This window comes from Leptodactylus fuscus, chromosome 1 (genome assembly GCF_031893055.1).
Source record: "Leptodactylus fuscus isolate aLepFus1 chromosome 1, aLepFus1.hap2, whole genome shotgun sequence".
In the NCBI taxonomy this organism is placed as follows: Eukaryota; Metazoa; Chordata; class Amphibia; order Anura; family Leptodactylidae; genus Leptodactylus; species Leptodactylus fuscus.
The window spans coordinates 340,958,879-340,972,378 of NC_134265.1; the positions used below are offsets into that span (position 1 = coordinate 340,958,879).

At 37.8% G+C, this 13,500-nt stretch overlaps 1 protein-coding gene across 1 annotated transcript in view; it reads right to left on the reverse strand.

Moving 5' to 3' along the window:
* Positions 1-11,807: 11,807 nt before the first annotated feature.
* Positions 11,808-13,500, reverse strand: part of GABRA2 (gamma-aminobutyric acid type A receptor subunit alpha2) — a 147,771-nt gene continuing 146,078 nt past the window's right edge. Inside the window, exon 10 of the mRNA XM_075261618.1 lies at positions 11,808-12,729. Within this exon, the coding sequence (XP_075117719.1) occupies positions 12,436-12,729 (294 nt within the window). The 3' untranslated portion in view covers positions 11,808-12,435. The remainder of the gene's footprint in view (positions 12,730-13,500) is intronic.

Below are 13,500 nucleotides of genomic sequence, written 5' to 3' on the forward strand. Positions count from 1 at the left end.
ATTTCATTACTGTTAGTTTTTGAGTTCATTGTTGAATACACATTCCATATTTCTTTATTATTTTTTATTTAAAAGCTAAGACTCTGCTCAAACTAGTATCATGGCTTCCATGTAAGCAATGTGCAAATAAGATCTCATTGGTCAAAAAGAGGAATTTGCTCCTAGAGCCACATTTTGAAAGCTAGATCCCTATAGATCAATATTTGGTTTTCAAAGTCTAATTATCAGAATTAAGATTAATCAGAATTGGGTGCTGTTGATAAAACTCTGATCAAACCCCAAAGAGTGTGAACAGAGCCTACATAGCACGTAGATGTTTATGGTGAACCAGTCTTGGACAGAATTTTAGGAGCTCAGGTCTTAGCATATGTACCGAGAGTGAGGTTATATACATATGACTGAGACTCCTACAGCGTGTTATACATTATCGTATGTATATTTATTTATAATACTAATATATTGTTTTATGTGTATTAATGTTTGTAATATCCATTGCACATGCTATAATCTCATCTGATGCATAATCTTGTAATGATTATAAAAGGCATGGATTACAGATGAGGCTGTTACATGTTTAATCTGGAGGAAAAAAACTATACAGATATAGGAAATAGATTTACTAAGCAAATGCACCAAATCTGTGTCTCAGTTTGTACATAGGATACATTCCATGCATTAGATGTAGCATGTGTTTTTATTATGATTCTTCCTACATAGAATTAGACAGTAATAAATACGCCATAGCTGTCAATCACAGGGCATGCTAATGGAATATAGTGCAATGTACTGCTAGGAAAGTGAAAGTGCTCTGCAACTAATTTGTAGGCTTTTTCCATAATTGCCATGAGTGACACTTAACTATCATAAAATTTATTTTTTTCCACAATGCAAGGTTTTACAATTTTCCAATATCCTTTTTGTATCAATTTATACGGTTTTCTACATCGATGCTTGCTGTTATTAATTCTGCTTACTTACAGTGCTCATGTGATATATGGTCCATGGTCATGTGATATACAGTCCATGGTCATGTGATATACAGTCCATGGTTATATACAGTCCATGGTCAAGTGATATACAGTCCATGGTCATGTGATATACAGTCCATGGTCATGTGATATACAGTCCATGGTCATGTGATATACGGTTCATGGTAATGTGATATACAGTCCATGGTCATGTGATATACAGTCATCCACGGTTGCCCGACTCGCCCGGCCCTGGATCCGCCCCTGACCCCTTTAAGCCTAGTAATTGCGGCAGCCACAGTGGTTGATCAGTCACACTGATCCTAGGAATACTATATAGTATGCCAACAATGTCTGCACTGAGGCAACTCATTTAAATATAACAACTCCTTTAAGTTTCTGCTGAAAGGTTAATAAAGGTTTATACTATGGTTCATGAACCTAGACTTTGTAATTCTTTGATATATTGTATTGCTTTTATCATTTCATGTTAATGTCAAGTGGCCTAACAACAGTCCCACATGGCATAAGCAGCGATTTACAGTGTCTGTGTAGTGGATGGGATTCTAGCAAATCTCATTCCCCACAGTGCAGGAAAATATGCACTGTAGACATGCAACAATTTCCAAAACCATCACGAGTTTGGAAATCACAGCATGTAAATTATACCTAAGGAAACACCAGCGGTTTCCCCATAGGTATAATGGAAGCTGAGATTTCCTGTTGCTGCTGCAATTTTTCTCACAGAGCTTTTTTTTTGCTCCAGGACATTACATGGAGCCTGTTCATCTTAGGTTAAGGTCATTGATGCCGTGATGCCAATATGTCACTGTTATGACCAGGAATGGTGGGTGAGCACATACCGGGAGTAGATGCATTGGCATGTAGGCGTGTAACATCTCTTCCTGTTCGGGTCACTGCACCACCCTCTGCTCGCATGCGGCGGTGCAGGAGGCAGGTGCAGTTTGGTTCTTGGCTTAAAGTTTTTGGTCGCACTGTGGGAACATGGCTCTAGTTCTCTGATTGTATTTGCACCACACTCGTCTTCTGCCCTTGTTGCCTCTGTCCAGTAAGTGGTTACATTTTGTCTTGCCCTTTGATTGGTAGCCTGCCTTCCTGTCAGGTCCAGGGGTGGGTTCTTCCTCCCTATTTAGCCTTGGCTCTCATTCACACCAGTGCTTGCTATTGCCTTGTGCATACCTCCTCCTTGCTGTCACTACTTTTTGCTTGCATTCTTATCCTTGACCTCTGGCTTTCCCTACTGACTATTCTTTGGACTCCAATTAGGCACTGCATCGCTCGACTGTTACCGAACCCTGGCTAGCTGACCTCCCTTTGTTGTTGTTCATCTTGTCTGCATTTTGTGTCTCACATATCCAGGAAGGGACCATCTTCGTGGTTGCCGCCTATTACATAGGATACGGCCTGGCAATAGAAAGGGATAGTTGGGGGCTTCAGCTTAGGGCTCACTGTCTCGTGTCCCGTCCCAGGGTTCAACAGCTACTGGGGAATTGCTGTCCTAGCAATTCCCTAACAAGGCGGGAGAGAATTGGTAAGGTATTAGCGTTCTGCTACTACGGTATAGTATTGTAACTTGTTTGTATAAAGCTACATTTGGCTTTATAACCTCTTTCCCCATTCACAGACTGTGACTTCATGGCCATTGTTGCTAAGCACAAAATGCCAAGGCTTCTATTGTACTGCTATACAATCGAGTCATTGTCTACTTCTTCACTTACGTCAATGTATATGTTATTTTTCTGACTACATAACCGACAAGGAAACACAATCCGTTATAGTTAAATTAACTTTAATAAGAAATACAAAAAGAGAATATTAAGCAAATACTGTAATTTGAAATAGCAAGCAAAGGTGATACATTAAAACAGTTTCTCACTTGTGTTAACGTTTCTTTGAACAAGGTCACAAATTACAGAATATTTCCATTTCGTTTTTTTTTTCTTTTTTTTTTTTTTAAATACATATGTAAAAATAAAAAAAAAATTTGATCAGGAACCTTAAATGTCAATGATACATTGGGTTCTCAAGAATGAAAAGGAACATTTACACACTAATAGGTAACAACTGCTGTATACACTTGCTTGTTTCTCCCAAATAGCAGGTTCTTTGTATTTTGGCATATTTTGTTGTGTTCTTAGATCCTTAATAAGACATAAAACATGCATTGTACACGAGAACATAATATAGAAATACAAGCTCTTACTAGGGCAATGGTTACAGATTCTTTTCGTTTCGCTTGTAACATTCCATTCACCGTTTACATGGTCTGGTTTACATATATACAGAATAAGGAAAATAATCATTCCGGTGCAGAATTCGGTAAAGTGACTAGTGAAGAGAGGTACAGGAAAGTTAAAATATCAACTAAAGGAACGTTATGACATCTTGCAGAGCGATTCTCTCATGTTTCATTGCAAAAATCTGTTTTTATACTGTATTTATGTATTAAAATGTATCTACTATTATATCTTTAAAAATGTCTAACGCAACGTTCATTTACAACTCTGATCACACGTTCCTCTCATGTAGAGCCAATGTATCATACAGTGTATGGCTGTCAGCATCACTGATTTCATACGTACTAGCTAGTGCAAAGCGGAAAGTCAGTCATTTGCAGGACTCTTTTCTCTACCGGTAATACATAACTTTCTATAGTATATACAAATGATTTACTGTCTGAAATATTATATTGCTAAGGGGGTGTTCACACTACCACCGTGGTCCGTCCAAGGGTTTCCATCCTAAACCCCGGGGAAACTGGACAGGGGATGGCTTGCCAGTGGTCAGCTTTAAAACCCATTCATTTGAATGGGTTTACCGCAGGTGTCCGTATGCAGGCTGTCCCCGGCGAAACCGTTTTTTGCATGGATACAAAGTTGTACATGCAGGACTTTGTGTCCGTGCAAAAAAAAAACCCCAAAAAACGATTTCCACGTGGAAAGGTGGCATATGGACACCGGAGGTTACCTTTAAAGACCCATTCAAATGAATGGGTTTTAAAGCTGACCGCTGGCAAGCCGCCCCCTGTCCAGTTTCCCATGGTGTTTAGGATGGAAACCCCAAGGCGGACAGTGGAAGTAGTGTGAACGCCACTTAAGAGTATATCCACATGGTGAAAGCTACACCATTACCACACTATGACCAACTGTGACATGCCGTGATCGTACAGTTATTGCAGTTTTCTAAAACCATTACTACAACAAAAAAAAACTGCTGCAAAAACTGAGTTCATTGGCATGCAGTTTTCCCCATGGTAATGTTGCAACACTTTTCCTGAAAAGAAAAGAGTAAGGGTGCATTCACATGATTTTTGTTGGCTCGTAATTTGGAACATAGACGCCGCGGGAGCTTTTGTGGGCCGCATACGCTCCCATTGATTTCAATGGGAGCCGGGACCATATACGCGGCACTATTTTGCGACCGCCGCAAATTCACGGCTGCAAAATATCGCCGCGTACACGGTCCGCGTATACGGCCCGCAAAAGCTCCCGCGGCGTCTATGTTCCAAATTACGAGACAAAAGACATTGTGTGAATGCACCCTTAGCATTTTATTTTAGCATTTTAACACGATTTAGAGATATACATACTGTATGCTATGGTAAGGATTGTATAGGTACCAAAGGAACAATGAAACATTACTACTACAGCTGACATCACAAACTACATTTCCCTGGCAAATTCACACTAGGTTTTTTTTTTTTTTATTGTAAGTTTTTTTATTTTTTTTTATTTTATATGCAACCGATAAATAGAATCTGTTTTAGATGTCAGTTGAAGAACAAGGCGTCAGTTCTGTTTTTATTACTTTTCAGACTTTTTTTTACTATACTTTTTATGTTATTACTTATTTTGATCAATAGGATTTGACTTACAAAGTGAATTAGTCTGCAGATACAAGATAATATATATATATATTTTTCAATGCAGGGTACAATAAACCATATTTTTTTTAATATAAAAAACATACAATTATTAATTTTTCTGATATTTTCACGCAGAGAGGGGAACTGAATGGCCCAAACGCAGATGTGAACTAAGCCTAATCTGATCTCACCGATCATTCCACTAACTCAGTAGTAACCTATATAACTAGAGATGAGTGAGTAGTATTCGAAATCTATCTAATCCAATCTATCTATCGATCTAAGGTCGGATCACAATGGAGACTGCTGTAGCCGACCTTAGACTCCGCCTCCTCACAGACGAGCCTCCGGCAGAACCAGCGTTGATTGGCCGAATGCTGTACACTGGCCAATCAACGCTGGTCAATTCATTCCTATTAGAAAAAGTAAGCTCCCTCGTAATAGCAAGCTGCCTGCTCTCCTCACTAGCAAGGACGAGCCTGCTGCAGAAACAGTGTTGATTTGCCGCAGGCTCGTCTTTGCTAGTCAGGAGAGCTGACAGCTTGCTGTTACGAGGGAGCTTACTTTTTATCAGCGCAAATGGGGTCCGTGCGCTTTAACTGCACAGCGCTCCTCCTAAACACTCTCCTCCTGCTATTCATGGACTTGGTGACTCTCCTTTAGTCGAATAGTGGTTTCCCCTGAAACGAGCATTTTTTCCCATAGACTATAATGGGATTCGATATTCGATCGAGTAGTCGAATATTGAGGCTCTACTCGAAACGAATCTTGAATATTTCACTGTTTGCTCATCTCTATATATAACCTATTCTTATAAGGCTAGAGTTAGTCAGTCTCACTTGCTTCATATATAATACTGTAATTATATTATATATGAGTGCTCATAATGCTGGGGATACTTACAGCTGCCTATTGTAGTCTTGTATTTTGTTTCCGATTTTCGGACATTTTGTTTTTCTGCCAATAATTATGGAATTATTGATTTTGCCATTGCTATACTCTTTTGTAAAATATTGTGCTGTTAGAGATGAGTAAACTGGTTTGTAACAAGCCGGGTTTGTTACACATTTTCCAAACCTGAAATTTTTAGGGTTTGCTGCATGTGAAAAATTCTAATACTCTGGCATATATTGAAGCCCCGGAGTATAATAATAGAAAGCTAGAGACAGTGCAAGAAAAATAAAACTTACACACCTTTCTTGGGCTCCAGCACTGCTTCCAGAATTCTTCTGCTGTTCCTAGCCAACGTCATCTACCCACAGGTCAACACCGGGGCTGTGATTGGGCCTCATTGGTCATGTGGGGGCATCACTATTATTATATTCAGTTTGAAATAAATCTTATGGGCAAATCAAACGAAAATAGGCAACTTGCAACTTGCAAGGTTCCCCCATCATGATCTGTATACAACTGGGATAACTATCTTCCTTAATTTCTATGTTATGGTCAACATTTGTCTCCTGTTCTGTATTTTTACTTTCTGATGTACAATTTATGGCCAAAGTTTACATAGTACATAGGAATGCTTAAACTGGTTTACTTTCATCCTTTCCCTATTTTACAAAATTCGGTTATCATGTATCCTACCTCTGAATAGTAGCTTTAATATTCTACTTACAGTCCTTTTCCAGTAAACAAGAAGTACTTAAAGGGATTGTCCAGAATATGATCTATAGCACATAAAGGCCAAATACACAAAGCTTTCATAACTCTTAGACTAGCATTGTGTGTCTGTCCGGGGATTCCGTCCCCCATATCAATTAAATGTGGGTGGAAACCAGGTGGAGACTCGGCGGACCCCATTATAGTCCATGAAATTCCCAGGTTTCTGCAGGTAACGGCTTTTTAAGCCGATAGGGTTTCCGTTTATCAGGTACCAAAGCGGACCCAAAGACTGGAAATCAGAACGCTAGTGTAAATCTTGAGTTACTCAAGTATCTGATGATTTCCTTTCATTCTGTATAACAATACCACAGTAATGTCGAATTAATAATCATATAATATCACATACCACATGATCCAAAATACATGTTTATTCCATTCTTATAGACTCCTAGCTTTAAAAATGTTTCATCACATCAGGCAATTCCTATGGAATCACAAAAGTGAAGATGTCTCCACCTTTACCTTAGTATGAATTTGGCAAAGAACTCCAATTTCTCATGAAACAACTTCAATACAATATTTCAACATGCTAGGAAAACCCATAACCATTACATCCACTAGACATCTACACAGTAGAGACATTTCCTGATGTTGCAAAATCATGTTTTTTAAAAAAGCTGATCATCCTGCAATACGTATGTCTGTCTGGTTATGCAGTATATCTTTACTTGTACTTATAGATTACATTTGTGTTACTTTTTGTAAAACCTACAAAGAATCTATGTCTACAACTTATTGGTCAATTCTTCAATCATTGGAAAAAAAAATGTAGAAAATAATCTACGTGCACGTGGGAATCAATCATGTGACTGATGCTAGGTTCACACCATCAGTCGGATGAATCCACCCGAAATCATTCTGAAATCGTCAGAAACCAGGTGGAAATCCGGCAGATCCCATGTGGACTCGAAGGATGTAAACCGAGTGCGAGTGTGAACCTATCCTGAGCAAACCTTGAATAAGTTAATTTTGTACTATATTTCATAATAACAATTGAGTTCTATATTAAATAATCTTGACAACTTGCATTAGAAAAAATAAACTTTCTGATGTCTAGTTTTGGTAACTTTCAATACTATAGTAAGTAAAAAATTCATTAGCCTCCAAATACTCTGAATTTTCAGTGTTATAATGTTAATCCTTGAATATTGTACTACAGCTGGTTAGTATATTAATACAGAGGAGTGACCTTTCTTTTTTCGTGGCCCATGTCCATTATTGTAAGCAAAATGTCATTTTTAGTCCTATATTTAGGAATTTACACAATATATTAGAATTTTGTTTCGAATTTACTCTGCATGAAAAAGTTACTTTGTGACCTCTGTTAAATCCTGTCATTTAATATATTTGTTCTACTGTAAGTAAGTAAGTAATATTCCACATTACTTTTCACTGCCACTACTCTACAATTTTAGTACGGTTGTGCCTAAAATTGTATATACACTTTCTATTATAGTCCGACCAACTCATTGATTTCCACAAGACAAGCCAACCACTTGATATGTACACAGGCCTCCTTGATTTTAGCGTAGTTGTTAGAGATGAGCGAGTAGTATTCGATCGAGTAGGTATTCGATCGAATACTACGGTATTCGAAATACTCGTACTCAATCGAGACCACTCGCTATTCGAATGGAAAAGTTCGATGCAAAACCAGCATTGATTGGCCGAATGCTATACAGTCGGCCAATCAACGCTGGTTCTTCTCCTACCTTTAGAAGTCTTCTCCGTGCAGCTTCCCAGCGGCGTCTTCCGGCTCTGAATTCACTCTGCCAGGCATCGGGCCTGGGCAAAGCCGACTGCGCATGTCCGATTGTAGTGCAGGCATGCGCAGTCGGCTCTGCCCAGGCCCGATGCCTGGCAGAGTGAATTCAAAGCCGGAAGAGGACGCAGGGACGCTGCACGGAGAAGACTTCTCGGAGGATCCAGCCGGACCCTCACTCGTGGACTTGGTAAGTATAATTTGATCGAATGTTGCCTAGCCCTGAAACGAGCATTTTCCCCCCTAGAATATAATAGGGTTCAATATTCGATCGAGTAGTCGAATATTGAGGGGCTACTCGAAACGAATATCGAATCTCGAACATCTTACTGTTCACTCATCTCTAGTTAGGACTGAATTACAAAAAAAAGATATTTTGCCCTTTCAAAAATCAATGATCAAATTAAAATAATATCTATGACATATGGAATATTTACAGATCATTGTGTTATATACAGTATATGTTACTTTATACATCTATTTATAGTAGTATTAATGGTGCTACAGTATCATTTACATTTCTTAAGTGTTAAATTTAGACTCCACCACCACTACCGCGTCCAAAGATTCACATGAAAATAGAGAATTAAACGATAATAACTATTTAGTAAGTGTAATGAACTAAAATCACTGTATGCTGCAAATAGTCTACACTATACTTATGTACTTAAGCGTATGTCGTGTGCATGTATGTGACTTAGTATTATTGCTTGCCAGTAACTGTGTATGATATATTGCACACACCTCAATGGAAGATCCCGATTAAATTTAGGTCTTCTACTTTCAATTACATATATGAAAAAATATATTTCTTTCTATCATATGGATAAAGTGCTTTGCTTCACCTTATATCCCTTTTTGCCTGAAAATTAACAAAAACACTTAAACGGTATAATGGAAACACTTAACATAAAATAGAACTAAACTACTAAGTGACAATACTCAAGATAAGCCGAGGTGTAACCTGAAGCCCCAATATAAAACTTGTTAGAGGATTCTCCAACTACTACACATCATGTCTGGTCCCGTGTTGGGGGCCAGGTAGCCCTTCTGCACCTTCACATGCTTAAGGACTCGGCTGAGACTGCAATCTTTGCATCTCCTATGCTTACAACTCTATATAACAGATGTTAAAGAGCATAGGGAAACGTTAGCAATACTTTTATACTTTAATGATATCCAAGTCTAAAAATATTCAGTTCACGACAATGTAATCTAAGAGAAATTAAAGTAAAATAAGAAAGACAAAAAAATTTAAATATAATATTGTAAAATTGTAAAAATAGAACTATGGTTCTTGGAACCAAAATATTCATAAGAGTGTTCTTAGTTTTGTGGCTTCTTTTGCTTTTTCTTTTACAAGTTTTCCTCATTAAGTTATGAAACGTCCAAGGTAAACATATCCATTTGCATTAATTAAATACTAATCCAGTTGTCAAGCACTGTTCCTTGGGATGACTTTATTTTCTGTAATTACCTAAACTTGGTAATAAAATGAATTTGTGACCTTGGTAATTATGTTGTCACACAAAGAAGAGCATTAAGTTGACGAAAACAAAATTAATTGACGATACTTTACGATAACAGAATGGACGTACTCTTGATAGTCTACTTGATTAATTCTATAGAAATATACAGTATGCCGCCTTCTCATGCTAAATTTGCTATCCTTTACTGAAATCCTGTACTTGATACGTATACACTGAAAAAGGTTTTAAAGAAAAGTTCTTATCTACAATGTTTTTACAATTGAAATGCTACCGCATGTGACATGTCCAGTTTAAGGCTGCATTCACACAGAGTAACGCCAGGCGTTTTTTGTGTTTTTTGCACATAGCGCCGCGTTTACGCCGCGTAGCGCCGCGTTAACGCCGCGTATACGCCGCGTTAACGCCGCGTTAACGCCGCGCTATTTAGCGGTGGCGTTGCCCGGCGTTAACGTGGCGTATACGTGGCGTTAACGCGGCGCTACGCGGCGTAAACGCGGCGCTATGTGCAAAAAACACACAAAAAACGCCTGGCGTTACTCTGTGTGAATGCAGCCTTAGAAGCCTTTAGGGCACTTTTACCCTGGAAACTTTCCTGAAAAATTCACAAAACACAAAAATGTTCTGTTAGCAAAAATGGTATACTGTGGTTTTGGCCATGTGTTGTAGAATACAGTTTTTTAGGCCACTGCTACAGTAAAAACAATAGAACAAACCTCAAGGGTGTTGAACACCCTATAAAAACAAAATCAGATCTCATAGACTGTTTTCGTTCTCAGGAGTTTTAAGGAGCCCTAAATCTAGAGATGAATGGTAAAGGAAACAAGAAATCTATTCATTGTCACAGTCTGTAGCATTTTTGACGTAATACTGATATAAAGAGTCTTGTACAAATCCTCCGGGAAACACAAGGGTTAAGCTCCTTCTAATCTGTTCCATCTTTGGCTGGAGGCTAGAGGGGCTGGGTTTAGCAAAAGTTTGGCATTAATGCCCTTTGTTTTCTGCCGGTAGGGCTGAGGGTGAATCTACTGTTCCAGCCAGTTGTATTGCAACCAGGCACAGGTTTTAAGAATCATCAGGTACGGAACATGGCTGATCTCCTGGCCCATAGCGAGAAGATAGCTGATCTCCTGGCCCATAGAGAGAAGATAGCTGATCGCCTGGCCCATAGAGAGAAGATTTCATTATCTATGTTTCATCTTAAATTTCAATACAAGAAAATAGAGAAGAACGAGGACCAAGGAAATGTAGAAGATGAGAAAGTTCCAAAACGTTATGTATTTTCTGTCTATACTGTTCATTTGAAGGTTATATCCACCTTTGTGGTCAAGTTATATTGAATCAGTTTCTAAAAGTAAGAATAAAACAAATTTGCAAATTGTCTGCAAATCCTATCATTTTGTCTATACAGCTTGTGCACCGATATATGTTTCTCTGTGGTGACTATATATCGTTTTCGCCCTTCTTCTTCTTCTCATGTATACATGGTACGTTAGCAAGACGTAGGTAATAAAGGAATACGACTGCAGGATCTGACTACACAGGATTTGTTTGTAGTCTGTAACCTTAGAAACACATAGAACTGCACAGAAGATGTATAAACAAAATATTGAAATTTTCAAAATTTTTAGAAATTTTTTCAAAAATCATTTGGTTTCTTTAAATGGATTGGGATAATAAAGGTAAATATTTGCTTTAATACAATAGCATATTAAGTCGGCTTATAGTTGGATGTTTTAAGTTGCTCCTGTCTACTCCGATTATTATACACACAGAGACTAATAAGCTAAGGAAACCATTTTGTGACCTTCTGTAATTGTTGTGATTTTGGACCCCTCCTGCTACCCCAGAGAAAGCACCAGTGTAAACACGTAAATTACAATGCCCGTCTGGACTTGGTAAACTTTAAGATAACATAGTTTCAACTAAATAAAATAGCATTGCACAATATTACAGAAATACTTTGGGCAAAAAAAAAAAAAAAATTCATATAATTTTACATGTTACTTTGACATAATATATTTAAAAAAAGCGAACAGAACTTAGTGCAATTCCAGTGAACAAGCACATCTTAGCAAAGGTTTCAATGTTTCTGACATACAAATTTCCCTGATCAATTTGTTAAACGCCACAACAACACAATGTTACTAAAATGGAATCATTCCTTTTAGTGTGAATCAAAGAAAGAAGAACCTTCATAATTTTACATAAAAATGTCGTTTTAATAATTTGTGTGAAATGGATGGTACACCTAAAGTATGGTATCAGGAAGGGCTTTTAGTACATAAGCACATTGCATTATCATATAAAAGAGTAACATTGTAGTTAACAAAATAGGATCCCCAAAAAGAAAATCAAAAATCGTCTCCGTAAAATGTGTTCTCTGTTAACAAGCAGCCTTTTCCCATATACTGCAGTTACACCTTAATCCAAAGTCAAAAAACTTTGTCATCAAGAGGAAACTTTTTTCTTTTTTTTTTTTAATATGTCAAGACTGCTACAGTATCTATTCAAAGCTCCTCCTAGTTAACAGAGCCCCACCCCACTCTTCTTAGATAAGAGGTGGTTACTGTACATGTCAACTCACAAGTTATTTGTCATACATACTAAAACAATCTATCGGAGTCTGAGAATGCCGATGTATCAGTAGCGTACAAAGTATCGATTCTACTTGGAAAGGACAAGCCCTTCTATGGCGAGTTCCCTGTTCAGATAAGTGGCCCAATATACCAGATTAAATGTACCAAATAAGAGTGGAAAGACTATCCTAGACATTCTGTCAATTTTACTAACACTGTTGAATGTTTTCTTTGCCTCCTGTGGTTTTGCTTTGTTGGCATCTGCCGTGGCACTTTTTGATATCGTTGGGAGGGCGGAATCCTTGGTGATGTTTGGAGCATAGTTTGCTACAGCGACTGCATAGGCATTGTTCTTCTTAATGACAGATGCTTTCTCCTTTTTCTGAAACAAGAGGAAATTGATCAAAAATATTAATTGTTCCCTCAAAAATAAAATAGCCATGAGCTATATTGTCCAAAAGGTTTCATATAATGTTTTCACTTCCTAAAAAAATGTACCAAGAAATAAAAAGTAGTCAAAGAGAAAAGGAGGTTTGAGTCAAGATCGTTAAAAAATACTACAATTGATGTCATATCACAACTTTTCACCCAATTTTTTTTTTTTTTTTTACATTGTAAACTTATATTGAATCTACAATGTTAAACAAACCAGAATGTTTTATATTTTAGGTTCTTCAAAATAGCTTTGCTTTGATGACAGCTTTTCGTACTGAATCAGCTTCATGAAGTTGTCACATGGAATGGTCTTCCATTAACAGGTATGCATTGTCAGTGTAAAATCTTTTGCTTTTGTTTGAGGCCATCAGTTGTGTTGGGCGATGGTAAGATTGGGATACAATACCATACAGTATTTAGCCCTAGTCAACTACTATTTTAATCCATATTATGGCAAAAAGCTCTCGGCTAACGAATGAAAAATGTCAGTCCATTGTTATACTCAAGTAAGGGGGCGTTCACACTACCGTTGGATTCCGTCAGCATTGTCCATAGCTATTGTCCATAGAAGATTTTAGGAACGTACACTAGCTGGTGGGTCTGAAATTTCCTTCATTTCAAAGGAATTTTATCTTGTGTCCATTAGTGTCCCTTTGTGTCCGTTTACACCGTTGTCCCTATAAGTGTCCGTTATTATTTTAACATTGAAGTCTATGGG